This window comes from Osmerus eperlanus, chromosome 13 (genome assembly GCF_963692335.1).
Source record: "Osmerus eperlanus chromosome 13, fOsmEpe2.1, whole genome shotgun sequence".
NCBI classification, from domain to species: domain Eukaryota; kingdom Metazoa; phylum Chordata; class Actinopteri; order Osmeriformes; family Osmeridae; genus Osmerus; species Osmerus eperlanus.
This window is the reverse complement of record NC_085030.1, coordinates 13,942,003-13,964,881: the sequence shown is the minus strand read 5'-3', so window position 1 is coordinate 13,964,881 and position 22,879 is coordinate 13,942,003. Positions and strand designations below refer to the sequence as shown.

At 50.0% G+C, this 22,879-nt stretch overlaps 3 protein-coding genes across 4 annotated transcripts in view; all 3 read right to left on the bottom strand.

Moving 5' to 3' along the window:
* Positions 1 to 254, bottom strand: part of spon2a (spondin 2a, extracellular matrix protein) — an 8,176-nt gene extending 7,922 nt beyond the window's left edge. The window contains exon 1 of the mRNA XM_062476305.1: positions 20 to 254. The gene's annotated coding sequence lies outside the window, so the exon portion shown is untranslated. The remainder of the gene's footprint in view (positions 1 to 19) is intronic.
* Positions 255 to 8,415: 8,161 nt separating this feature from the next.
* Positions 8,416 to 16,344, bottom strand: LOC134032796 (C-terminal binding protein 1). Of its 2 annotated transcripts, none has more exons than XM_062476862.1 (11): positions 16,184 to 16,344; positions 15,236 to 15,294; positions 14,917 to 15,083; positions 12,027 to 12,181; positions 11,169 to 11,313; positions 10,338 to 10,544; positions 9,751 to 9,965; positions 9,469 to 9,599; positions 9,208 to 9,335; positions 9,005 to 9,122; positions 8,416 to 8,828 (listed from the first exon to the last, which is right to left on the bottom strand). In XM_062476862.1, exons 3-11 carry the CDS (start codon positions 14,972 to 14,974, stop codon positions 8,645 to 8,647), a joined length of 1,341 nt encoding a protein of 446 aa, XP_062332846.1. In that variant the 5' UTR covers positions 14,975 to 15,083; positions 15,236 to 15,294; positions 16,184 to 16,344; the 3' UTR covers positions 8,416 to 8,644. The 2 variants fall into 2 exon arrangements, with proteins under 2 accessions (XP_062332846.1, XP_062332845.1); XM_062476861.1 differs by lacking the exon at positions 16,184 to 16,344 and adding an exon at positions 15,421 to 15,495.
* Positions 16,345 to 16,828: 484 nt separating this feature from the next.
* On the bottom strand, positions 16,829 to 22,287 carry LOC134032721 (protein FAM53C-like). Its single transcript, XM_062476751.1, has 5 exons — positions 22,229 to 22,287; positions 20,271 to 20,531; positions 20,099 to 20,159; positions 19,147 to 20,006; positions 16,829 to 18,168 (listed from the first exon to the last, which is right to left on the bottom strand). Exons 2-5 carry the CDS (start codon positions 20,349 to 20,351, stop codon positions 17,932 to 17,934), a joined length of 1,239 nt encoding a protein of 412 aa, XP_062332735.1. The 5' UTR covers positions 20,352 to 20,531; positions 22,229 to 22,287; the 3' UTR covers positions 16,829 to 17,931.
* Between the last annotated feature and the right edge of the window lie 592 nt (positions 22,288 to 22,879).

Here is a 22,879-nt window from a genome sequence, read left to right as displayed (position 1 = left end):
GCGACAGAGTGCCTCTTACCTGGTCTCAGAATAACTCTACAACTGCCCACTTAGACTCTCCTCTACTCTTCTCTTTTTCACCTTTCGGTTCCTTCTTGATTCTTCTTTCTCTTAGCCTTTGTCACAGGTTGTATTCCTTTCTTTCTCTCTTACCTTTTCTCTGCAGCTGCAGTAAGAGAAGAGGACCAGACTGTCTTATCTCTGTTCTCACTCTCCACATCTCCCTCATAATCCCTAATATTACCCTCCTCTACCCGCTCTCTCTCTCCCTCTCTCTGGTTTTCCCTCCCCCTCTCCTTCTCCTCTCCCCCCACCTCTCCTTGTAGGGAGCAGGCACAGCCCCTTTCCCCCCCTCTCTACCTCTCCCTTTCTCTTTCTCTCTCCCTCTCTCTCTCTCTCCCTCAGTTGCAGTGTAAACTCAGTAACCCTTGCTTATATTGCAGTTAACTAGTTTCATTTGGCTCATTCTGCTAGTGTTTCTATATCGCCTGTGCTGCGGGACTGTTTAAACCAGCCGGTCAGTCTGAACCAGTCTACCAGTAATGGTTCTGCTCTCAGGCTGCACATGTGGAGAGATTCACTCTCTCGCTGGTCGACCCTGCTTAGGTGAGCGGAGTGTGTGTGTGTGTTCCCCACAGCTGCTACACACATGGACTAGCAGGGAGGTATCTAGTTCCACACTGATCGATGTGTCTTAGCTCACCATGAATAGATCTGTACGTGTGTGTGTGTGTGCATGTGTGTGTGTTCCTCTCTGTCATCTGATGATGACTGCCCCAAATTGTTTCGGAGATCTCTAGTAAAACACAGCAGTGACGCATTCACTGGAGCCTGCCGACCTCCCCCCCCCCACACACACACACAAGATTAAAAAGAAGTGTTGCTCTGGACCTTATCCAATAGATGTGTCATCTAAATACCTCCGCAAAGCCTCTGGCTATACTGTAGTCTGTGTGTGTGTGTGTGTGGGTGCGTGTCTGAGAGGTGGGGGTGTAGGGTCAATGTTAGGTTACACAGCCAGAGTTGATCCCATGGCTCAGACACCCCAGAGAGGGTCACACTGCCCCTGAGAGCCAGACAGACGTCCCTCCCCTCCCGTCTCCCAGGCTCACTGTTATCTCTCCGTCTCCTACGCTCCTTTCAACCGGCCTTCTCCGTCTCCCTCCTCTCTCCCGCGGTGGCAGCAGTAGGTGGAGGGGGAAACACAGATTTATACCAAAGATTCATGACAGATGGACCTTCTCGTGGATAACACACACACACACACCAGTCCACTCACTCACTCACACACACACACACACACACACACACACAAGTCCACTCACTCTCAGACACACACTTATCGGAATATGGCGTCACCCCTGGCCTGTTATCCTTATTCATCTGTGAGTGCGCACATCCACAACACAACTGGGCGCGCGCACACCCTCACACACACTCACAACCAGGCACCACTCATGATGAAATACCAATCCCATGTGCCAAGTCCACCCAGGCAGAGAGAGGAGGAGAGGGGACAGAGGGAGGAGAAAGAGATGCAAAGGAAGAGAGTGAAGGAGTGTGAGAGACAGTGGGGACCGAGAGAGATGGAAGGAAGAGAGAAAAGAGAGACGGAGAAGAGAAAACTCTGGACAACCAAAGCTGGAGTTTGTTTAGTTTTTTTTCGATCACAGACACGCAGTCGAGGGTGGCAGGGGGGTCTGGTCTGCACAGGGGGGGTGGGGGGGGGGGGCGTAGAGAGGCAGGGCAGGGCAGGTAAGCTAGGGGAAGAGAGAAGGTTAGGAGGATAACAAAATAATCTTCCCCCTATAGCAGAAGGGAGGACTCTTCCCACCATCAAACAGAAGTGTGTTTCCCCGCTCCATCAGCCTGCTCATGAACACCCTCCTCCTCACTGAGACGTGACTGGATGCAGCCTCTCTCCCAGGCCAACACTGGGACTAATATTTACAGGAGGACGACACCAGCGGTAAATATTTGTCCCCCAACCTTTAGGTTGCTACGGCCTTTCTTGTCGGGAGGGACAGTGGAGGTAGTCTACACTCCTACACCTTCCGATGCCATGGTTACTGGCAACAGCACTTCCTGTTTTTGGGAAACACCACAGCAGGCCAGTGTAGCGCTGAGGTAAACCACCCCTCTGTCTCATGTGGTCCCTGGTCCTCTTCCGTCGCTCCTTTGTGGAGAGTATTTTAACTTTTTGTTCCATTGCCTGGTAGTTTTCAGGGGGAGTGAATAATAAAAACAATCTTTGTAAGATAGTCAATATGTCCAGTAAGGTGGTGCAGGCCTCAGTTATTTCAAAAAGCTGTCCCACTCCACCTGAGACCTATGCCCAAGCGCTATTGCATTTGTAGGTCTGTGAGTACTTTAACCCTTGTGTTATCTTCGGGTCATTCTGACCCATCAGTCATTGTGACCCACCGTCGTATTGCGACAGATTTACCGCATACAAAGACAAAGTGAAGCATTTTCTTTTAACCGTTGGGCTGTCTCAGACCCCCCACATTGCAAAGGTTAAAAGAAAATTATTTTAATTTGTTTTTGTATTGGGTAAAATTGGGTAAACACAACGATGATTCGTTATGAACCTTTGGGTCATGTGACCCGAAGGCAGCACGAGGGTTAAAGCACTGTTGTTAGCTTCTTAGCTGTTTGATGATTTCTGTGTGGCACACGATGAATTGCGGCAAGGACGGCGAAACATCTGTCTCTGAACACGCTGGTGTGTTGTGTCAGGTCAGACCTGCTTGGTAAACACAGCAGCCGTGGGCAGCGCAGGGCCTGGAGCCCACAACCTTCTGCTCTTTAACTCGGGGGTCTTGACCCAGCGTTTGGGAAACTGGCACCATAAAAGCTTTTACAGGTTGGCCAGTGATTCTCTCGTATCCCCCAGACCTCTTCCATGGCTCTGGGGACTCTTCCCTCCCCTCCTCTCCCTGCTCCTCTTCTCTTCCTCCCCCTTTTCTGGCTAAAACAAACAACCATCCAAGTAAATACCGGTGAAGAACAGCATGTGGTCTGACAGTGGGAATGTGTGTGTGTGTGTGTCCGACGCAAAGTTGCACAACCGTGAGCGACACGGGGATCATAGATGTGTGAAATAGAACTGTTACAGTGCTGTTATCTCTCTCTCACACACACACACCCACACCCACACACAGGCAGTTATGCAACCCGCTATTTCTCTCATGTTAGAACACTCCCTAGCAGATGCAGGGTCCAGCAGGAGAGACGAGGCCAGCCGAGTCCTTCTACCAGTGACAAAGCCAGCAGTAACTGGAGCCTGACTGGGCTGGAGTCTAAACTAGGATCTAGGGCCAGCTGTAGTGACCATCAAAGCTCACAGTAATCTTATGCAACTGGATCTGCCATTTCCTACCGCAAGACTTCAGTCTCACCTGCCTGAAGTGAATCGAGATGGTCTTTCGACGGAGGATCATCATGGAGATGAAAACGGTCTCCATGGCGATCTCTCACAGGACTGGGGTTAAGATTAGAATTTGCAACAAGAGACTAACCGATCCAGCAGAATACGCCAACCGGAACACACAATCTGCATACAGTACGTGTTAGCGTCTGGGCCAGCTGTCTGTTAGCTAGCTACATACATGTGGTAGCAATCTTGGGGTTGGCAACTCCCTTCCATCTCCTCCTCTTCCCCATGGGTCTAAGACTGAACCCCCCACCTGGCCTGCCCCCTCATAAAGCATGTGTGTGTGAGGCTTCAGTGTGTGTGTGTGTGTGTGTGTGTGCATGATGCTGCAGTGTGTCTGTGTGCGTGCATGATGCTGCAGTGCGTGTGTGTGTCTGTGTGCGTGCATGATGCTGCAGTGCGTGTGTGTGAGTGTGTGTGTGTGCATGATGCTGCAGAGTGTGTGTGAGTGTGTGTGTGTGCATGATGCTGCAGAGTGTGTGTGAGTGTGTGTGTGTGCATGATGCTGCAGTGCGTGTGTGTGAGTGTGTGTGTGTGCATGATGCTGCAGAGTGTGTGTGAGTGTGTGTGTGTGCATGATGCTGCAGAGTGTGTGTGAGTGTGTGTGTGTGCATGATGCTGCAGTGTGTGTGTGCTCTACCTGGCACTGGATCACCCCTTGGCCCATATAAATCCAGTCAAACTCAGGTCATAAACAGGCCTTTCTGGTGCAGAGCTCCATAAAGCTGCTCCCAGCCCCAGGCTGCTCCTCACAGCAGGGGGCAAGCAGGCTTCACACTGGGGCAGCGTGTACAGTACCGCCGTCCTCATCAGCTCTCACACACACACACCAGCTTCTCACTGTCTCAGCAAACCTCTCGCTCTCTCACACACATTTTCTCAATCTCAAAACGACATTGATAAACTGAAGGAGAGGGAAGGAGGGGGAAGGGGGAGAGGAGGAGACAGGAAAGACAGCAAGGGTAATTTTTTCGGATTTTATTTAAAATACGGTGTGGAGTTTACCATCGGAAGTTACCATCACAAACATGATTGTTTCTAATAAAAAAGTAAACAAAACAGAAATAAAGCTTAAGAGCCTAGTTACAGGAGATTTTTTTCTTTTTAGGGGTTTTTGCAGTCTGGTGAAATTAAACTAGTAATCCACAACAAGTGAGTGAAAGACAAAAAAAAAAAAAAAAAAAAAAAAAAAGATAACTTGTTCACATGTTGTAAAAATACATTTCCCAATTTCAACCTTCCACACAGTCCATTTAAAACATTCATTCGTTCATTCATCCGTTGTTAGATGGTTAGATGTCAGTGCCATAAGGGGAAACAACAAGAGAAAAGAGATGAAACCAGACAGAACTCACGGCGGAACAGAGCGACGGGCGGTTCTAGAACTCTGGAGGCTGTTCTACATTCTGAGGGTGGAACACCAGAAAGAACGAGAGAGAGATAGACAGAGAGGGAGAGACTGCAGGAGGATATGTGTGCATTGGAACCCTGAGAGAGAAAAGTGACCAGTTCTGTCCATTGTTTACCGTTCTTTGACAGACCACACCAGTGTCCACCGAGGGGGGCCCCAGGGAGGGCTTGAGGACCCTTCACCCCCAGGAGGAGGGGGGGGGGGGGGGAACATTCTCACACTCCAGAGTGAAATATCAGATGAGCCATCTTCAGCAGTCAGGCCTCAGCCAGGCTGCGTAGCTGGGTTCAGAGAGGGCCAGCCATCTAGTCCTTCACAGCAACACCGTGGTTGGTTAGGTTCAGAAGAGTCAAGCAATCACAGAGAGATCAGACAGTCACACGTCTCTCTCTGTGTGATCTCTACAGCGCTGACGTCATCCCGCAAGAAGCAGCTCCAGAACCAGATGGCATGAGCCCTGCTGAGCTGTGATTGGCTGGCCGAGTGAGGGGGTCAAGCCCTGCCCCTTGAACTGGGTGTGGTTCGTCTCCTAACATACCTTTGTTAAATACACAGATGAAATACCAAGGAGCGTCTGAGGTGCGTTTGGTTTAGCTTGCAAGGGCATGCACTTCAGGCACCATCACATTGGTGTCTGCGCTTGGGTAAACCGAATCAAGTGCGCCTAAAAGTATCGGTTCTGGGTATGCAGCCTTCCACGCGCTATGGTCAACTGGGTTAAGGCAGTGAGCATTTCCATGGCAACTCTACAGCTAGTTTACAGAGGGGAGTGGGGTTAAGGCAGAGAGGGGGAGGGATTAAGGTTGCTGGGGGAGGGGTTACGATAGAGGGGGAGGGATTAATGTTGCTGGGGGAGGGGTTAGGAGGAGTGACTACTCCATGGCAGGGAGGGGAAGAAGAAAAATAAAGAGAACAAGTTTACAAAAGTTTCAAGAGGGGATAAAGGGGGGATTTTTTTTTCTTCTCTGAAATGTTTCAGTACAACATGTTGAACACAGAGCAACGATCGATACAGATGAAAACTCAAGCTGAATTAAGGGTTTTCATGACAACACAATGTAGTGCACTGCTGAACTGAAGAAGAAAATTAAAACAAGACAGCGAGCCGAAATGATGCGGTCATCATCATCGCCAACGTCAGGTTAAAAGATCACTAGTATGAGACTCATCCACGCTGAAGGGATTCCTTTAGAAAATATATACTCATCACATGACCGGGAGTCCAAGGTTCGTGAACACGGACTCCCCCCATGTCACTCATAGACTCTTAGGAGAGGAACTGTACAGCACGCGGAACGGACCAATCACAACTTGGCAACTGAGGCAAGAGCACAGGGATAGGGGCAACCACAAGATGACACAAAAATCTTTTCGCCAGTAGAATTTCTCCTGGCGGGATGACCTGCCGTGCACACGGAGGGGGGAGGGGCCAGACACACCGCACTGTCGTCCTCCCCCACCCTGGCCTGCAGCCTCACACACCCTGAGGTCAAAGGTCAGAGTTGAACCTCAGGCAAGCATTGTGCTCCTTATTCACAGACGTATTACCTAGAGAGAGAGAGAGAGCGAGAGAGAGAGAACGAGAGAGAGAGCGAGGAGGAGAGAAAGGCGAGAGGAGAGAAAGGAGAGAGGGAGAGAGTACTTGTTCAGGAGCCTGAGGCTGGACTGTGGAGGAGAGACGGTAGAAAGATGACGTGAACTCGTCAGGTTTACGGGGTGTTCCTTTCATCCTTGCTACAATTTACACAACCCCTTCTGCTCAGGACCAGCAGAGAAGTCTCTAGAAAGTCTGTACACAGAAGAAAAGGGTCTGAAAGTACATTCAATATCTGTTACTGAGGTACTAGAATGCTGTTCCCTTGACAATGGTGACGGCGGGTTAAGAGTTAGGGATGACTCCTCTAGAAAGACTGAAAACAGCTGGGGGGGGGGGGGTTGGGGTGTCCCTACACACCCTCTTCAAAAGACTCGCTCCCCTGGTTTATTAAAGGGAATGCTGCCTGGATCCCTTCCTCTGAAAGGGATGCCTGAATCCGTTAGCTTAACTGGGAGGCGGATCAATGCTGGTAGGGAAAGCTGGAGGGGAGGGTCAGGGGAGGAGGGTCAGGGGAGGAGGGTCAGGGGTGACCGGTATGGTGGCAGGGGACATAAATCTACCCTTCATCACCCAAGCCTTGTTCTCCTTAAGAGTCAGCAGTGTGTGTGTGTGTGCGCGCGACAGAGCACAAACACCACCCCGTGTTCCATCTCCATGGTGACACGGTTCACAGAGGTCACAGACGAGCTGGACACAGGCGGAGTGTTGAGGTGGCTCCCCCTGCTGGTGAGACAGACACACCGCGCATCAAACTGCTTCTGCAAGCGCAATTCAGACTGTGTGTGTGTGTGCGTGCGGTCACATGTAGTGACTGAAAAGCAAGGCCCATGCACAGTCATTCAGTCATTTATATGAAATGCTCATCTGACTCTTCATCTGAGCCAATGGAAAAGGGCCAATAGGGAGGACACCTGTAGAGTTCATCACCAAGAGGGGCAGAGTTAAAAACAGGTCTAAGTGACAGCCAGAACAATGAGACAGAACTCAACATCTTCAGGAGACTGAAGACAGGCAGGCAGGCAGGCAGGCAGGCAGACAGACAGTCAGACAGACAGACAGAGCCCTGACAGCTGATAGGAACTATAAGCTTTAACAGTGACATCAGAATGGTTTCCTAGACTAGACCAGAACAAAAGAGAGATTCCCCAACGAAATCCAGATGCTAGTTTGCGAGATGTTAGTACCATAGAGATTTAAGGATTTCTCTATGGCTTGCTGTTTGTCTGTTACGTGTCTGTCTGTTGGGCGTCTGTCTGTCTGTCTGTGTGGTGAGAGGAGTGAAGAAAGCAGATAGCAGAGCAGTAACATCAGCCTGTATCCTGAAGAGACCTCCTGCCTCTCCCTGCCTCTGAGGCAGGGAGCCTCAGCACGACCTCATCCAGAAATGCGTTTCAAAACAAAACTAATAAACGGGAAAAAAAAAAATAATAACAAAAAATCTGAATAACTAAAAGATTTCAAAAAGGGACAGATCAACAGCCACAACAGTTTTTCCCTCCTCAAAAACAAATAAGCAAAATGAAATAAAAACAAAAAAAGATACCAATCCAATTATTGAATCCTTGAGAAGAGTGTTATTGCTGACGGTGCGAGGAAGTTGAGAGTCCTGGGGGGGGGAGGGGTGGTCTGAAGGGGAGGGGGGGGTCCAGAGGGCTGTGTGTGTGGGGGGGGGGTCCAGAGGGCTGTGTGTGTGTGGGGGGGGTCCAGAGGGCTGTGTGTGTGTGGGGGGGTCCAGAGGGCTGTGTGTGTGTGGGGGGGGTCCAGAGGGCTGTGTGTGTGGGGGGGTCCAGAGGGCTGTGTGTGTGTGGGGGGGGTCCAGAGGGCTGTATGTGTGGGGGGGTCCAGAGGGCTGTGTGTGTGGGGGGGGTCCAGAGGGCTGTGTGTGTGTGGGGGGGTCCAGAGGGCTGTGTGTGTGGGGGGGGTCCAGAGGGCTGTGTGTGTGTGGGGGGGTCCAGAGGGCTGTGTGTGTGGGGGGGTTTGGGGGGGGGGGGGGGGCGTCAGGAGGCTCTGGACGGTTCGGACACTCCAGGGCTGGTACTGTGTTCTGAAGAACCAGGAAGTGGATGAAACCGGATCAAAGTGGGTCAAAGTGGGTCAAACCGGTCTCCAGTATCATCTGGCTGAGGGGGGAAGTGCTGGGAGGAGGGGGAGGGAGAAGGGGTGGGGGGGGGTCCAGGGTGACGGAATGTGCAGGGGGGGGCTACTGGTCAGAGGCCATGTCTCTGTCGGACTCAGCCTTGCATGGTTGCCCTGGCGACGAGGCGTGAGGGGGGTGGGACACGGGGGCGATGCCATGAGCCAGGGAGGCCGACACCAGCCCCTCCACCCCTGCACCTGCCCCTGGGAGACCCCCTGTAGCCACACCAATCAGACCTGCAGGAAACCTGGAGAGAGAGCGATAGAGAGAGAGCGATAGAGAGAGAGCGATAGAGAGAGCGATGGAGAGGGAGAGAGAGCGATGGAGAGAAGGAGCGATGGACAGAAGGAGCGGGTGAGACTGCAGGGTAAACCAGCCCTCACGTCTGACTTCCTGGATGTGGGCAGCAGCAGGACTCCTCACCTGTAGGTGGCGCCGTTAAGCTCTGGGTGGACAGTGGCAGCCTCCATGCTGGGCCACTGGGAGGCAGCCATCAGGTACTCCTTGTTCACACAGTTCTTCAGACTGTCTGGGATACGACCTGGGGGTAGGGAGGGGTGAGTGTGTGTGATAAGGAAGGGATGTGTGTGTGTGTGTGTGATAAGGAAGGGATGTGTGTGTGTTACCTGTGATAGCTCTGCGGACCTCCCTGGCAGCCTCTTCTCTGGCCTCGATGGAGGCCTGCTCACTGTACCAGGAGGTGTGGGGGGTGCAGATCAGGTTAGGGGCGTCCTTCAGGGGGCCCGACGAGAAACTGGGGGGGGGGGGGGGATTGCAGAAGAGATTTAAGTGTGTGTGCCTGTGTATGGCATGCGTGAGAGTGTGTGTGCTTGTGTGTGAGCATGTGTGTGTGAGCATGTGTGTGTGTGTGTGAGCGTGTGTCTCACCTGAAGGGTTCTGTCTCGTGCACGTCCAGAGCGGCCCCTCGAATGCGGCCCTCCTTCAGGGCCTGGGCCAGGGCCTTCTCATCCACCAGCCCCCCTCGCGATGTGTTCACCAGGAACGCCCCCTGACGCATCTACACACACCAACACAACACGGGTCAGGGGGTGTGTGCGCGTCGGTTTTGATAGTGAAGTGGTAACGAGATGGGGTGTGTTTGTTTGTTTCACAGCAGAGGCATTGGGGTATGTGTGTGTGTGGGTGTGTGTGTGGGTGTGTGTGTGTACCTGTTTGATGGTGAAGTCATTGATGAGGTGGTGGTTGTGTTCGTTGAGGCTGCAGTGCAGGGAGACACAGTCCGAGTGGATGAGCAGGTCCTGCAGGGTGGTCATCCTCTGCAGCCCCAGGGAGCGTTCCACGCCGTCGGGAAGGTACGGGTCGTAGAAGATCACCCCGAAGCCAAAGGCTTTAGCTCGCAGGGCTACGGCCTGGCCCACGCGACCTGCAGGAGGACAGGGTCACCAGGGTCAGCAGGGAGTGTGGATCAAGCCCCCCAGCGCCATATCTAACCCCTGCATCACCACACAGTCTTCATCTATCTGTTTACCCTCTCCTCTCATCCCTCCACCCCTCCCGTCCTCTCCTCTGCTACATTTACATTTAGCAGACGCTCCTATCCAGAGCAACTTACAGTAAGTACAGGGACATTCCCCCCGAGGCAAGTAGGGTGAAATGCCTTGCCCAAGGACACAACGTCATTTGGCACGTTTGCCAATCGAACTGGCAACCTTCAGATTACTAGCCCGATTCCCTAACCGCTCAGCCACCTGACTCCCTCCAATCTCTCCTCCCCTCCACCAGTCCCCCTGCTCACCCAGACCGATGATGCCCAGCGTCTCTCCTCGGATGCGGGCGGCGCCCCCCGCCACCTCCCTGATCTGCTCGACGGAGGAGGCCCGCGTGCCCTCCCTCAGGGCCTGGTGCATCCAGGTGACCCTGCGGTACAGGTTCAGGATCAGGCACAGAGACGTGTCGGCCGTCTCCTCCACCGACGTGGCCGGAACGTTGCACACCGCGATGCCTGGAGGAAAACAAGGACAGGATAGAAGCTAGTTAAGGAGGGAAAAAATCAATTCACATTTGAATCGCGATTCAGTCTGCTAGCGATTCAGATCTATTCACAAATGTATGTGAATCAATTTTTTTATGTTTTTTGGGGAATATGTATAAAAAAAGAAAAATTTATTTAAAATCGGGAATCGATTTTTAATTGAATCGTGACCCCAAGAATCGATTCGAATCATGAGGTACCAAAAGATTCCCACCCCTAATAGAAGCTAAATCAAAATGAAAAATACCAATCCAGTTATTGAATCCTTGAGAAGAGGAGGGGCGTAGGTTTTTAAGACACTTTTTGAAAACAGTAAATCTGTCCTGTCCCTCCCCACACACACTTATTACAAAATCATATTTCATGGCTGGATCAGTTAAAAAAAGTTTTTAAAAAGCTTCCCCACCCACATTAGAAAACAAAATGACTTGTTTATTGCTGAGGGGGTTGGTAGTCCAGGGGGGAGTTATCAAACTCCTTCTGATATATAAAATATTCATTTATATATCTCATATCCCTGACAACTTGAAGTGTGAGAGAGAAAGCACCTCTGGGGTAACCATGCAGAGGCGGTAAACTGTGTGTGTGTCTCACCTAGCTCGGCGGCAGCTTTGATGTCCACGTTGTCGTAGCCACTGCCGATGCGTACGATGACACGCAGGCCCTTGAACTTGTCCAGGTCGTCTCTGGAGAGCGTGATGGTGTGGTACAGCAGAGCACCCACGGCCTCGTTCAGCACCTACACGCACACACACACACGGGAAGGGTTAGTGAACTCCCCACCTCCATCAGAGACACTGACTGTCTCTCCACCTTCAAGAAAAGGCTCAAGACGCCCTTGTTCCGGGAGTACAACGGTACTTAGGAATGGTTCGCTTGACCCGATGTTAGTTTCCTCAAGGATCACAATGACTCTTGCTCAGAGACTTGTTGCTCTTGTGGTTAGTGGTAACTGATTTAAAAAAAAAAAATTGTACTCGCTGTGATATATTGTTTTTATTATTGTTGCTTGTTTTTTCCACAGGTACACTTGCACGTATAGCGGTTCATGTTGTTTAATTGTAACTTGTTTAACTACATGCTCTTATGGTTCTTCCCTTTGGCACTTACTTTGGTTGGTCACAATGTGTGCTTCATGTTTTGGCTACTCGCAATGTTTTGTGGCTATCTCGTTGTTATGATCAGTGACCTATGCACTTTGTAAAGCTCTCTCTTGGAAGTCGCTTTGGATAAAAGCGTCTGCTAAATGAATAAATGTAAATGTAGTGAGAGGCATGCTGGGACATGTAGTCCTTCAGTACAGCTCTTGGGACAGAACGTAATTATAAAAACAGAAGTAATACATGAAGCTACACCAACAGAAACCTGTTCACGGTACACAACCATCAACAACATGCAACTGTGTCAAGACTGTGGTGTGTGTGTGTGTGTGTGTGTGCGCGCTCCGTCTACCTTCTCGTGGATCTCCTGGGTGGACTGGGCATCACAGAAGGCCACAGTGGCCACGTCCTTGAGGATGGGCATCTCCACGGTGCAGTCACGCCCATCCAGCAGGGCCACCAGGGGCCGGGGGTGCATGGGCCCGTTCAGGATGGGAGGACGGATGCCTGGGGGGGCACAGGGTACACCTGTGAGCATGTGTGTGTTCTCTCTGGTCCAGGTGTTGACTTGAGGATTTGACAGCCTGGTCAAGTCTGTACAGATGCTACACGTTTTACTGCACACACACGCACGCCTGCGCGCAACGACGCATGGTAGAAAAACACACCAGCGCTGTGGTGTTTACCACCCCCACGGTTCACACCCGACCAGCCAAACACCTAGGGATAGCTTATTGCCCTCATGGGAACTGCAATTCCCATGATCCTCTAAATTAAAATCCCTAGGGGGTACATGGGTAGCCATGGTTACATAACTAGGAAGTGTAAGAAAATACACGGCAGAAAGTCTATGGCCACGGGGCCCGCCCCCCCCCCCCCCTCCATCCAGGGGAAGTATCTGCACCAGGAGGTGTGGGGGTGGGGCGTGGGGGTGGGGCGCGGGGGTGTGCCAGCGGGGGAGGGGGCAGTGGCTTTAAGCTGAGTTCTGACTAATGACCTGATTCTGCCTCTCTGGAGACGTGACCCTGGCCGTCTGGGGCCGGCGGTCATGATCAAAACCACCTACACACAACGCCCACAACTTGGTAGTACCAGCGGTACAGCCTCTGACCGCAAATAAAGAGGTCGTAGGTTCAAATCCCCCCGTACTGTAAGTTGTATTGGATAAAAGTAACATTATTGAATACATTGTACACCCAAACCTGCCTAACCACACACACGAATAACACACACCAGAGCAACACAGACACTAGTGTCTCTCCTGTACACCCAGCATGACAGGTGTGTGGGGCCTGGTGTGTGTGCTGGGAGGGTAGGTTCACTCTCACTGGAACATTCACTAGGACATAGCAGGGGAGAGCACACACGCGCACACACACACACACTGTGTGTAATATAAGAATTTGGAGGAGGGAGAGGGGGGTATGATGGGACTGTTGTTGGCCGGGTGGAAGAAACATTTGGGAACACTTCCTGTTACGTCAACGCATTTCCCAACACACACACTGCTGCATGAAGGCATTACAATCAAGAATCTGCAGCCCACCACAATTCCAGAGAACATTCCATAATATTACTAAATACTAATACATTTTATACTGACAAAGGCCACCTTATAAAAAAATGCACACACACACACAGTCATTTGAGCGCAGAACAGTAGCGTACTCGAGGCCTACGGAACACAAGCATGGCCGTGCACACAATGCAATTCATTCAGCACTTCATTCATTCTCTCCTCCCTCCTCCGTCTCAATCCCTCCCTCTCTTTTCTCTTCCCCTGGCCGCGGTCGGAGGAGTGAGGGAGCAGGGGGGGAGGGGTGGCCGTGGGGATAATGCAGCAACGCCAGCTACTCCACCCAGACACACACACACACACACACGGTTGCTCAATTCCTTTAACAGCTACGAGGACACAAGCGCGGAGCAGAAAAGAAACTACACACTAGTCAGCAGAGCACCACGCCCAAACTACACAACCCCCTTCTCTCTTCAGACACACGAGTCACACGCACACTGCAACACACAAACACACCGGGGCCTAACCTTGCATTATGAAGTCTGTCAGCCTGTCTTCCTCTCTCTCTCTCTCTCCTCGCTCTCTCCCTCTATCGTTCTTTTCTCTCTGTCCCTCTCTCCCTCTCTCTGTGTCAGACTGCTCTTGGCTGGCTGGCTCCCAGCTGTCATCCACACCCAGCCCCTCCCCCACAGCCAGGCTCCAATCACAGGCAGCTCCATTGAGTGCTGGCCAACCAGCACTAACCTCATTAGCATAGCGGGGCTGGCGCTGGGGGCGGTTAGCCTGTTGTTGTTTTTTAAAGAGACAGCTGGCCTGTTTCCCTGTAGCCACGGACACGACCCTTCACCCTGTCCGCTGCCTCACTCCTGTCTCCAGGGACCCTCCCAAGCTTCCCTCCATCTTAGCTTCATCAGCAGACCGGCTACACTACTCCCTCATCGTGGGCTGACACACCAAGAACTCTCTAGAATCGTTACCGTTTATTTTTATCTTTACATGACTGAGGTGAAAACGGAAAATGGGGGCTTCCTCCGAAATTCTCTTTTCGAGTGGACAGTGACGAGGCATATTTTTGGACGTAGACGCATCGATGTGCCGCGATGGTAACCTAGCGTTTAGAGTCGTCACCACATCCCTTCTGTGCTCTCTACCTTTCTGAGTCTGATAGCCAGACAGGAAGAGGAAGTCAGATAAGAGACACTGAACACTGCGCTCCAAGAGTATCAGTTCTGGTACCGCTTCAGGCGACATCACTTATTACCCCATGCATAGACACTGCACTTATCACATCCCCCCCCTGCATAGACACTGCACTTATCACATCACTTATTACCCCCTGCATAGACACGGCACTTATCACATCACTTATTACCCCCTGCATAGACACTGCACTTATCACATCACTTATTACCCCCTGCATAGACACTGCACTTATCACAGTATTCACAACCATACATGGGCGTGTGTCACAATCCAGAACAATTCTAACAAACCAATAGCACGAAAAGCAGTAAGACATCTAGTAAATACATTTCCATCACAACTCAAATATTTGACAGTGTCACATCTATACCCATGGCTTCCCCCCCCCTCTCCACATGGTAGGTTGCATGTCTGTCTGGCTTTGAGCGCATGTGAGTGTGTTTGTGAGTGTGTGTGAGTGTGTGTGTAAGAGAGTGTACGTACAGTGTACACAGCACAACAACTAGTCTTTTCCTCTTACCCTCACAGATGCGGTCCAATCTCTGCCGCTTCACTTTGTGCTTGTCCATCAGAGCCATAGACTGGCAGTCCAAACCCAGAACAGAGTAGACCAGAACCACACAGACCTGAGCACTGGGAGCGCCTTCAACCCAGACCAGAAGGACTAGCTAACACTGCCCAGACAACCTGCAAATACAAACAAAACAGTCACCATTTCATTCAACTACCCAAAGGTGAAACCAAGATCATTTAAAAATGTCTAAGTAAAAGTAGGATAGGCTCTCAAACTAAACACATTTTTTTGTTAGTATCTGAGTGGTCACCTATACATTACTCACCAGATCGACAATCCTGTCTGTGTATCTCTTTGCGTCTCAGGCAGACAAGTCAGATCAAACTGTAAACATAGAAAACATGCTCATTACAAATACAGACTTCATTCTGAATACAAAAAGTATTATTGGTGTTATTCTGGTAAACTGCATGAAACGTTATCCTTTAAACCATACAAACTATTAAACACAACCAACTGTAGGTATTCAGTAGATGGCTTGTAATTCCTACATTCATTTAGACTCCACACCAAGTTGGCAAGCGCACGTTAGCTACAAAACTTCAGTAAAGAAACTTCTGAAAATGTATAGACTAGCTTGTTAGCTTGACGTAAACTTTAGCTAACGTCAATATTACTATAATGACAGACAGGGAACACGCCTCTCACAATACAACTAAGTATTCACAAGTTATGTTCAACAAGATTCAGTAGCTAACTACACAGTATCCAGCTTGTATATCTGGTGTTAGCTTGTTACGCTAAGTTAAGCTAGTGATATAGCACGCTACACCCTTACACCGGTCGCAGCCAGCTAGCTACCAATTGTAGCTAATGCTAGCATAGCTAGTGCTAGCCAACGACAGGCCACAATATTTTGAGGTGATCTCGAAAAGAAGATAGCTGGCTGCCTCACTTACTTTTATACAATTAAAACTATCAATAACTATATGTAGCTATCAAACTATATTTTAGCGATGCAGGGTTTTTTTCTAATACAATAATGTGCGTCAATTCGAAAGCTAACGCGCTAGCTACTTTAGCATACTGCGTGTGAGAGAATCAAACGGGGCAGCCAATTGCGGCTCATTCGCTATCAGCGAGTGGCGCTACAATGTGAATATCTGAAATTCTGTATCCGCAGGGAAACGTGGATCGCCCCCACATATGCATGTTATGCAAGCATTATTTGCTCCTCGTGTCTCAATCGTGGACGAAGCGGCGTATAATTTACCCTGAGAAGCGTCTTTCGGTTGGTTTGAGATAGTGTGCGTGCGTCGGTGGTCTTCCCTCTCTCCCGATCGCCATGGAATCTGAAAAAGAGGAAGTCGCCGGTTCATGGGGGGTCAGGCCGCGGTGCAGAGCAGAGGCAGCAGTGTGGACTGGAAGGAGCAGAAAAGACTACAGAGCGCCCTCACCGTCCACGTCGGAATGACAGTTGTACTACTGTCCTTGGGTCCGACAAAGACCCATGGCATGACTCTGTGATGGTCTGTGATGTTCTAATTAGCCAGACCCCTGTGGTCTTGAAAGTTTGGATCATAACCTAAAACTAAAATAATGTGACAGTAAATATGTGTATAGTCCAGTGATTATAGCGCCATATAATGTCTGTCCATTGAATTATCAAAAGTTTGTGTACAGGGTATTAAATCTGTCTTTAATTTGACAAAACTTATTTCTGGTCTTTATCAGTAAAACTATTCTTAAATTCAACCAGCAGATGTCACTGCAACCAATGCGTTTATTTGATAACAGTTGTGAGTGAGGATTAAAGAGCCAACTTGTTGCCCATTTATATGAATAAATGGCATTATCCCAATTATTATGGAGGAAAAAAAAAGACAGAGGACCATGTTTTTTTTTGTGAAAAAGTATTCTCTAATAAACTTTATTTTTACACAAATTGTGTAAGAGGAATTTTCCCATCTTGAAAACATACAGTAAAAATCTGCTCTCACAAGGCCTCTGAACGGCTACATCTCGCACTACTCATCTCACACATTCACTCACCCAGTCAACCAGCTGGCTCACACAGAGCCACTGTACAGTACATTATAACATTGTGCCCTAATTCAGGTATGACTGCAGCATCCTTACAGTAAATGTTAATCTATTCCAGTGCAGGTTATGGGAGGGCAATGACACTAGCAATCGGATCACAGAGAACCATAAAACTTTAACACCAGTAAACAGCAACTGATTTAACGTCATCTTAAGGCATGATCAATGTACAATTTTGATTCCATTCAGTGATGGATGGGAAGGGGTCTTGATAATGAATGTGTTCTAAAAACACTGATAAAGCCCATTCCTTCAAAAACACACAGGCACAGGATTAGGATGAGCAAGCACACAAAGAATGGCTCTCCTTGCTGGCTAAGGAAACACACATGAGATCATTCCAGTTTCACCTCTAGTTCAAGGTCTGTTTCTCAGAGTTTGGTTATAAAAATCTAAATTTGGTTATTGTGATTCTGGGGAAGCAGCTTCCCCTCCTTCCTCAACACACATTCATCCCAACCAACCTACATCAGCAGGTTTACAACAATAGTACACAAGAACCCATATCACTGGAAATACCAGTTATGAACCAGACTTCATGTCTACTGGTGTCTCTGAATGTTTTGGGTAACAGAATAAACTCATACATACTCATATATTTAGGAGTTTATAAACTCAATAAACATTGAAAAGGAGAATTATGGTTAGGATGTGGCTGTAGCTTATTGTTGACATGACAGGCTGTGATGACAGCCCCCGACAGACAGACAGACTGTGACGTGAACAGCCCCAGACAGACAGACTGTGACGTGAACAGCCCCAGACAGACAGACTGTGACGTGAACATCCCCAGACAGACAGACTGTGACGTGAACAGCCCCAGACAGACAGACAGTGATGGAACAGCCCCAGACAGACAGAAAGCTGTGGGTGAGGGATGCAGCCAGTCTCACTAGAAGCACCCATTAGGACCACCCATCAGTTCTCCTCTATCAGCTCCAAGTCTAATTCTGTGCAGTCTCTCTCGAAAACATTCTGAACTCCTTCCTCTGCCACTCCAACACACCCCTTATCTTCCTCCTCATCTTCCTCCTCCTCGCTTTCGCTGACTGGCCCGATGCTGGTCCGGCCCAGGGACTCTGCAGGGAAGAAGGCTGCTTTCAGGTCCCCCTGAGCGGGCATGACACCCAGGGAAGGGCCCCCCCAACTGGCGATCTGGAGGAAAGCAGATACAATGTCAAAAAGAAGGCACCGCCAAATAACAAACAAAAGTCACTTCATAATGTTTCCTAATCCTGCTCCGGCCTGCTGTCTCAGTGGAGAGACTCCAGGACTCTGAGGCTGTATTCCACTCCCTCACAGAGAACAAAGTACCCCTGGCATTTCCACACAGACGTTTCATTGAAATGAAACGGGTCTGAGCAAATCATATGCAAATCCTTCCACCATCTTACCGCCAGAGAGCTCCAGCGGTTGACTAGCCTAGCACACAGCCTCCCTCACGCCCACCCCATCTCTCCCTCACACAGTCCCACACCCTACATCAGGCCATAAAACCCTAGCAGACCCAAGAGGAAGCAACCACAAAATAAAAAAAAGAGTGGAGACATTACTGGCTGGACCAGGAAGCCAGTCAAAAGCCCTCTACTCATTTTGAATAGCCTAGTTCAGTTCAGATGGATGGGCTGGTCACAGTCACCTATAGAAGGGGGAGGAGGTGCTGGGGCACAGCCAAGCATCAGTGTCTGGTACACACAGGCATGCAAGGGTTCGCCCGAAGACACGCTGGGTCGGGGAGGGCAGGGCACACAGGAAGCCTAAAGCAACACATCACCCAGGACAGAACCCAAACGCACCCAGCCTGGCCTGGTGCTGCCCAGAAGAGCCAGGAATGTGGGGGACAGTGGTTCCCCAGAGGGGAGAGAGCCAGAGGCCCACTTCTCCTCACTAATAATCCCAACAAACACGCCATCTGTGGGGGAAGGCTGGAGAGGGTGGGAGTGGAGGGGTGTAGCTGAGGCCAGTGGGGCCACAGGGGGAGTAGGTCTCCTGGTCCTCTTTAAAACAGGAAACTAGGTAGAACATTGTGAGTCTGGGGTCCCTGCAGACTAGTAGATCATGCTTCGCAAGGGACAGCCAAGTCCGGAAGAAGACTGCAACCCCAGAGGACCTGCCGGCTACAGCCCTGCTCACCTGGGTCATCTTGCTGAAGTCCAGGCCCGGTCTGGAGCAGGGCAAGTTGTCAGAGTCGTGGCGTCTCTTCAGCCGGGGCTTCTTCATGTCGCAGGGCTGGGAGTGGCAGCGAGGGAGGGCGGGGTGGGGCTTTCGCCTGGAGGAGGCCGGGGTGCTGCAGGCAGAGGAGGGCCAGGGGGCGTGGGGGTCCCGGCCAGGGCCAGGGCAGTGAGGGGTGAGAGGAGGAGGAGCAGGGGAGGCCTGGGGGGGCAGGTGAATGTGCATGGGGGAGAGGGAGAACCGGCGCTGCAGGAGGGGCCGAGAGGAGGAGCCAGGCGGGGCCGGGGAGGAGGAGGAGGAGGGGGTGGGGAAGAAGGAGGCACAGCCCCCACGGAGCCCGTCCCAGGGGTCCCAGGGGTCCAAAGGGAAGGCCCAGGGCAGGGGGGAGTCAGAGGATAGGGCGAGGCTGAAGAAGGTGGGGCTGGAGGAGGTGACGGACGAGGAGGTGACGGACGAGGAGGTGACGGACGAGGAGGGGCCTCGCAGGGGAGCGGAGCCCGCCCGGCCACCCAGGACGCTGGCTCCTCCTCCGCTGTGACAGCGGCGTTTGACGGGGGTCCAGATCCTGGAGGCGCTGGGGCGCCAGGGAGTGCGGCAGCGGGACAGGTCCTCGGGCACGGACAGGGAGCGGCAGTGTCGCTTTGGGGGAGGAGGGGGAGGGTAGCTCTGAGGGGCTAGGGGAGGGGAGCTCTGCAGACACAGTGCTGCCACAGAGAGACTGGGGAGGGGGGGCCAGTAGAAGGGGTCTCTCCCAGGGATGGGGGGAGGCAGGGGATCAGATGTGGGGTCTTGCAGGTGCTGGGGCTTGGACCACCCACTCTCTGGGTGAACAAGAGGGCACAGAAAAACCTGATATGAAGGCGCATGAAACAGGAAGTTGTGTATGACAGGGTTATGGATATGAGAGGGTTACCTGGAGTCAGCCCATATCCAGTCCAGGACATCTTCGGGCTGCTACCCACCTCAGGCAATGACTGAAACCCAGCAATGAACATGTGACTAACAGTTCAAGTGGTCAAACAGGCAACAGAGTTAGGCTATAAGGTTTTGCAAGACTTGTGTGTGTGTGTGTGTGTCCTACTCACCACATTGAGAGACAAAGCCCTGCGATAACATGGTTCGTCTAAACTCTGCCTGCGGAGCTGGTCAGTGATGAGCGTCACCATGGCGACCAGCCGGATTCCAGAAAGGACAGGGTGTGTGTGTGTGTGTGTGTGCGCTAGTCAGACTCCTGGCGAGGTTTGTGGCGTCCCCTCTGCACCTCAACCAGCCAGCCTGACACTAGAGTCCTCACTTAAACTCAGCCTCCATGTTGGTCATCATCATCATCATCACCACCACCTCTCCTACAGGATTACAGACAGGAGAGAAAATGGAATGAGAAAAGGTGATGCTTTGGAGTTTTATTAAAAAGGCAAACGCTATAAAACTATAGAACTTGTAAAAACAACGCATTTCAACTAGGAGAGTTTGACCTGTGGACATCTCCTCCTTGGGTAATCATGAACATGCAACACCTACTCTAGTGAAGACGTGTCACACATGTGAAACTCAATTGCCAATCTCTGATCCTCTAGAAAGTGTACTAAAAACGTTGTACAGAGAGATACCAACACTAATCTTGCAATATCAGCTAAATTTGACTTGACTATGAAATATGGCTTTGGCCCTAAAAGCTTTGACACGCCAAGGAAGCAAAGATGAAGGGTAATCCCATGCGTTCTTTAGAATCATACTGAAACCAAACAGTCGGGCCCTTCCTGTGGGCTGAGATGAGCTGAAGGGGGGAGGGAGAGAGTGAGTAAGTGAGCACGGGAAAGAGGGGGAGGATGTGGGTGAAACTAAAGGGGGAGAGGGCCTGAGCACAAGGCATGCCTCCCCCACTCTGCAAGGGACACAAAAGAGGGGAGAGAAAGTGGACTCCAGGGCTAAACTGAGGTAAAGTTCTGTGAAAAGAAACTCACAACACAGTTAAGAGTAGAGCGCCATGAGGTATCAACAGGGGCTGGCTAGCTGGCAGTACAATAAAACAAATAGTTGCCTTGGTTCATTGACATACATTCCATTGACCACTAAATAATTTTCATGCAAATACCACATAACCATTCTGCTTAACAGCAGATGCAATAGTTAGCGAAACAAGACACACCCTGTGACACTTCCTTCTGGCTCAGATTCTTTATTCTCACACTCCTCACTTCAACCTTTGCACTGCTGCACTCTGTGGTTCTGCAACATGCACATGTTCACCAGGCTCAACATGAAACTAAAAGAATAAGCCTACCACATAAAATCTAGTTGATGAAACGCATCCAACCTTAGCTGCTCTCACATTAGAGTGTTGGATAGCTCAACCACATAAGTACTGCCCACACGAGACTGAAGTAGCTCAACTGGCTTTGAGGCCAAGGCCTCAACTGATAGAGGTGTTTTATCCTCTAGCTGAGACAGCAGGCCTTTTTAGACGGGCTACGGTGAAAATTAAATCAAAGGATGAGTGTAATCTAGCTATGCTGACTTAATAAATTGCATTGCATCTTTGGTGCTCAATCCACGATGATACCCAATGCAACAATATCCATCTGGTCCTGGCTAACTTACACGAGCTTGCTTATAGTGTGGCTACTTCGGCTAGACCGTACCAGTAGTTACTAGTTAGCTCACGTTCTGTACCCGACACGACAGTGGTAGACTGTTAGCACCAGCTAGCCATCTGGCATGGCTAACTAGCTAATTTAGCGGTAACAGCAACAGGCAAGGGTCCAGACACCACAGACTTTTTCTAGTACAATACAGTACTGTTACGTAGCTAGCGGTATAACGTTTCGATAGGCTGTCGTAAACTAGCCAACTTCACCTCACTACTGTAGCTAAAAAGATGTTTAGCAAGATAGCTTAACTAATCGTTAGTTGTAAAGTGTCGGTAACTGTTATTGTCTTTATCTTAAATGGTTAATACAACGTGTATAACGGCATGGTAATGGTTTAACAGAACAACATCAATGTGCATGACTACTGCTACAGCTACTGCTGGACTGATTACCTGCTCTCCGTGTCTCCTTAGCAACCAAAAGCTGCACGGGGTAAAGATGGACCTTCCCATAATATATATACGTGGGAAGAAACCAATCGAGAGGGATGGTTACAACGTAAAAAGTATGTTTGTTGTTTAAGAAAACAACAACCCCAAACTATATGACACGCGTGTATTTTATTATTTTTATAAAGAGGAAAATCAATCTATTGTTTGAAGAAAGATCGAAATCCACATAATACATTTCGTCTGCTCTTGAGAGTTGTCCCTTCTTCATTCAAGATGGTATTTCCACGATGTTAAAGTAAAAACAAGTATTTAGCTTAGGTGTAAAATAGATTAAAATGCAACGTAGGCTACACTGTACGTGTAAAAAAAAACGTTTAACCTTTATCCAACCTCCACTTAACATTCATACACAAATAAACGCATATTTATTTTCTTTAGAAATCTGAGAGCAAACGGCAAGAACTGGGTGTAGTTTCAATGACTAAGATGACAGCCTCAACTGTACCATTAGGCTACAAACAAACTATATAGGCTAGTTACACGTCGGTAAATAAGATTCAAAAATAGTAGCAGAGTACCAAAATGCACAGACAGCTAGATTAATTTAGACTTTATGACTTTGCGAAAGCAAAGTCAGCAAAAAAAGCATCA

Bases quoted from the DNA above. Each gene is read 5' to 3' on its own strand.
- LOC134032721 (XM_062476751.1), bottom strand. From the start codon at position 20,351: ATGGTGACGCTCATCACTGACCAGCTCCGCAGGCAGAGTTTAGACGAA. The intron at 20,160-20,270 runs GTGAGTAGGACA...GCTGGGTTTCAG, and splicing joins GGGCTTTGTCTCTCAATGTG to TCATTGCCTGAGGTGGGTAG. The intron at 20,007-20,098 runs GTAACCCTCTCA...TTGTTCACCCAG, and splicing joins TGGATATGGGCTGACTCCAG to AGAGTGGGTGGTCCAAGCCC.
- LOC134032796 (XM_062476862.1), bottom strand. From the start codon at position 14,974: ATGGCTCTGATGGACAAGCACAAAGTGAAGCGGCAGAGATTGGACCGC. The intron at 9,600-9,750 runs GTACACACACAC...TGGTGTGTGTAG, and splicing joins ATGACTTCACCATCAAACAG to ATGCGTCAGGGGGCGTTCCT. The intron at 8,829-9,004 runs GTGAGGAGTCCT...CTCTCTCTCCAG, and splicing joins CTTAACGGCGCCACCTACAG to GTTTCCTGCAGGTCTGATTG.